Raw genomic sequence first — 3,441 nt, forward strand, 5'->3', positions numbered from 1 at the left:
GCTCAGCGTTAGCTTAGCTACAGATCTTAACCAATGGAAGCTCAGCGTTAGCTTAGCTACAGATCTTAACCAATGGAAGCTCAGCGTTAGCTTAGCTACGGATTTTAACCAATGGAAGCTCAGTGCAGCTCATGCTGCTGTGACGATGACTGGTCAGTTGGTGATGTTATACAATAATTTTCTCAAACCAGTAAAGTTTGCATCTCTAGTCACCCAGGCGGCGCCCTGATTCCGTCAGATCAGTGCTAACAGAACGATGGCTGCCCAACGGGGTCTCTGCTGGCCAGTGGGGGACCTGCGGGCCACTTTTTGAGTTGGTCTGGCTATTGAAGGGAATTGTTGGCATCATTATCAGAAAGAAAAAGGTTCTGGTTATGATTGATTAAGTTCTGATCCATGTTGTAGGGGTATCTGATTGCTTGGAGCGAGTTAATGGGATCTTTGCCTAAAAGGTCCGGGTTCTTCATTATTTCCTAAACTGCTGCATTCTGCCCTCATCATGTCTCAGTCCAGAACCCGCCCTTTTTGGTCGTGATGCTCAGAACGATGTGTTCTGTTGTCTTCAGGTGGTGGAGCTGGTGGTGGACAACTGTCGCTCTGCCGACGGAGAGGTGGAGGGTCTAACAGACGAGTTCTCGGCGCTGGAGATCCTCAGCATGGTGAACATCGGACTCAGCTCGCTGGCCAAGCTGCCCTCTCTCCCCAAACTCAGAAAGGTCGGTCCTCTAGAACGCAAAGGTTCTGAAGCTGCGAAGTAGCTCAGACTGACCTGAACTGTGTGTTTCAGCTGGAGGTGAGCGATAACTCCATCTCCAGCGGGTTGGACACTCTGGCGCAGAAATGTCCCAACCTGACGTACCTGAACCTGAGTGGGAATCAGATCAAGGAGCTGAGCAGCATCGAGGGACTGGTAGGTTCTCACTCTCTGACCGTTCCATCACTGGTAGAATTTGGTGAACCGGAGCTCCAACATGGCCATGGGTCCAAATGCTCACCAGCTAACAGGCTGAGTAAGGAGCCACATCCTGGTCCAATGGACTCTCGGACCCGGGTTCTTTTAAAGTCGTAGGGAAGTCATATTTAAATGTCAAATAATTCTGGCTTAAACTGTATATATTGTCCTAAAAAGTTTTTTTTATCATTATTTTATGCAGGCCAGTTACCGTAGTTATCCGTCAGCCTGAACACCTAAATTCGGCCAATAATATATCAACGGTCATCTGTCAATCAAATGTTTTCGGTCATTCATATGTTTTGGTTGCGTCATCAGACGACTGCCGGTCATTTTATTGCGTAATCCTGCTGTGCTGTCACCCTGCAGCAGAACCTGAAGAACCTGAAGAGTCTGGACCTGTACAGCTGCGACATCACGGCTGCCGACGACTACAGGGAGAACGTCTTCGAGCTGCTGCCTCAGCTGGTCTACCTGGACGGCTTTGACCAGGAGGACAACGAGGTGCCGGACTCTGAGAACGGTGAGCCTCGGTTCTGATCCAATGGGCCTTCAGAACGTCTGGTGCTGTTTGGACGTAAGTCAGGCAGTTGGATAAACGATGTTCCGTCTCAGACGAGGACGATGAAGCCGGGCCACCTGGAGATGACGACGACGACGACGAGGATGAGGAGGATGATGAAGATGAGGACGGCTCCGAGGGAGACGAGGTGGGCCTGTCCTACCTGATGAAGGAGGGGATCCAGGTGAGTCTAAGGGGGGTACGGCCACTAGGGGGAGCTCCTCTCCTGTTTCTGATTCACCCTCTCTGTTTATCAGGATGAGGAAGATGATGGAGATTATGTTGAGGAAGAGGAAGATGATGAGGAGGAAGAAGATGGAGGTGGGTTCTCCTAAGAGAACGGCTGGTTCTCCCTGTGGGCAGAACATCAGCCTGAACATGGAATATTCCAGAACCGAGCAATAATACTGACCCATCAGCTGCAGCTCTGAGGGACAGAACCGCACACCGTCACCAGAGGGCGCTGCTAGTCAGCAGAAGGGATCAGTTTGGCTGCATGTTTATGGTGATGGAGTGGCATGATCTGCATGGAAGTGGGCGTGGCCTGCAGTGAAATTCTGACAGATATGGTTCACTAAAAGGAAGGAAACCTTTTTTCTCAGTTTCGCTCGTGTGTTTCTGCTCCAGCATGATTCCTGTTTCCATTGATTCTGCAGATCATACAGAAATATTTTGATTTTATCAAAAATTAGTTCCAATGCTACAGAAAACCGTGTTTAAAAAATTTGAACAAAATGTATTTTTAAAAAGTTCTCAATTAGACGGAATGAGTGTAGAATTCAGCCCAAGTTTCCCAGTTTGTTTCTTTCTTTAATTTTTTCAATTTTATTTACTGATTTTATTTTTTACATTTTTAGGTGCATTGCGGAAGAGTTTTTATTCTTTTTAGATCCGATTTTCTGCTTTGTGTGGACCTTAGCAACAGCATTTCTATCGGTCTGCAGAAGGAAAATCTGTAAACCAGGATTTACAAAGAATGCAATTTGTAAAACTCAGTATCGCTGAGAAAATTATAAACTTCTGGAAAAAATGTTTAAAAGGCGAAGTTTGAAAATCAAAATCTTAAGTAAAACTGCAAATATATCGGTTATCGGCTTGATAACAAATATATTTGATCGGTTCGGGGCGACAGAACACGGCCAACCCGAGTTTGAATCTGACCTGTGGTCCTTTGCCGCATGTCTCTCCCCCTCTCTCATATCCACTTTCCTGTCGGCCTACTGTCGGAGAAAAAAAAAAGAGCCACTAGAGCCGTAAAAACAAACCAAAAAAAAAAATTTTATCAAAGCAGTTCTAAAGAACTTTCAGGTTTGGTCGATTTTAGCTCCCCCAGTGGACAAAAGCTGTATTGTTTTGCTTGAGGGAAGATGGCATTTCCCATGAGGACAAAATCCAAGACAAAATATGTTCGATTTTATTATCCTGGTGCCTGCAGTTTGGATTACGTACGTGAAAAAATGCTAACATCTCCTCCAGTCGCCACGAACAGTAGCAGAAAACCGCGAAGAGGCGACTGGGGTCGGGGGCTAACGTTGAACAGGCTCCGACAGCAAAATATTTGAAGGCAGGATGGTAATCTGGATGAACTGACTGCACAGACAATGTTTTCAGGTGGACTTTCTCACTTCAAAATATATTAAAACTAATTTTTACCCTCTGATCATAGCAAATATAGCAGAGCCGCTCTCTGCCATTGAACACAGGAGCAGCAGAAGCTTCAGATGCATCTGGACACATTTTACTGGATGTCTGACCTTAATGTGGATCAACAAGTAGAGTCCTGCACGGGTCGAGTTTTACCAATCCGCACCCGCCCGAACCCGTTAGGATGACTACCGAACCCGACCCGTCACCCGCGGATATCTTCAATTCAAATCCGAACCCGACCCGACCCGTTAACACATCAAGTAATAGGCTATAGTACGCT

General features: G+C 46.5%; 1 protein-coding gene across 2 annotated transcripts in view; it reads left to right on the forward strand.

The window, feature by feature from the left end:
• LOC107095275 (acidic leucine-rich nuclear phosphoprotein 32 family member E-like) overlaps positions 1–3,441 on the forward strand; it is a 14,513-nt gene that overhangs the window by 6,155 nt on the left and 4,917 nt on the right. Inside the window, exons 2-6 of one of the 2 annotated variants that reach the window (XM_015391293.1) lie at positions 567–716; positions 788–910; positions 1,322–1,475; positions 1,535–1,698; positions 1,772–1,835. In XM_015391293.1, coding sequence (XP_015246779.1) covers positions 567–716; positions 788–910; positions 1,322–1,475; positions 1,535–1,698; positions 1,772–1,835 — 655 coding nt within the window. Of the gene's footprint in view, positions 1–566; positions 717–787; positions 911–1,321; positions 1,699–1,771; positions 1,836–3,441 lie in introns of both variants that reach the window. The other variant, XR_001481731.1, reaches the window with a different exon arrangement.

Source organism: Cyprinodon variegatus, unplaced genomic scaffold, assembly GCF_000732505.1.
Source record: "Cyprinodon variegatus isolate N-32 unplaced genomic scaffold, C_variegatus-1.0 Scaffold534, whole genome shotgun sequence".
Lineage (NCBI taxonomy): Eukaryota > Metazoa > Chordata > Actinopteri > Cyprinodontiformes > Cyprinodontidae > Cyprinodon > Cyprinodon variegatus.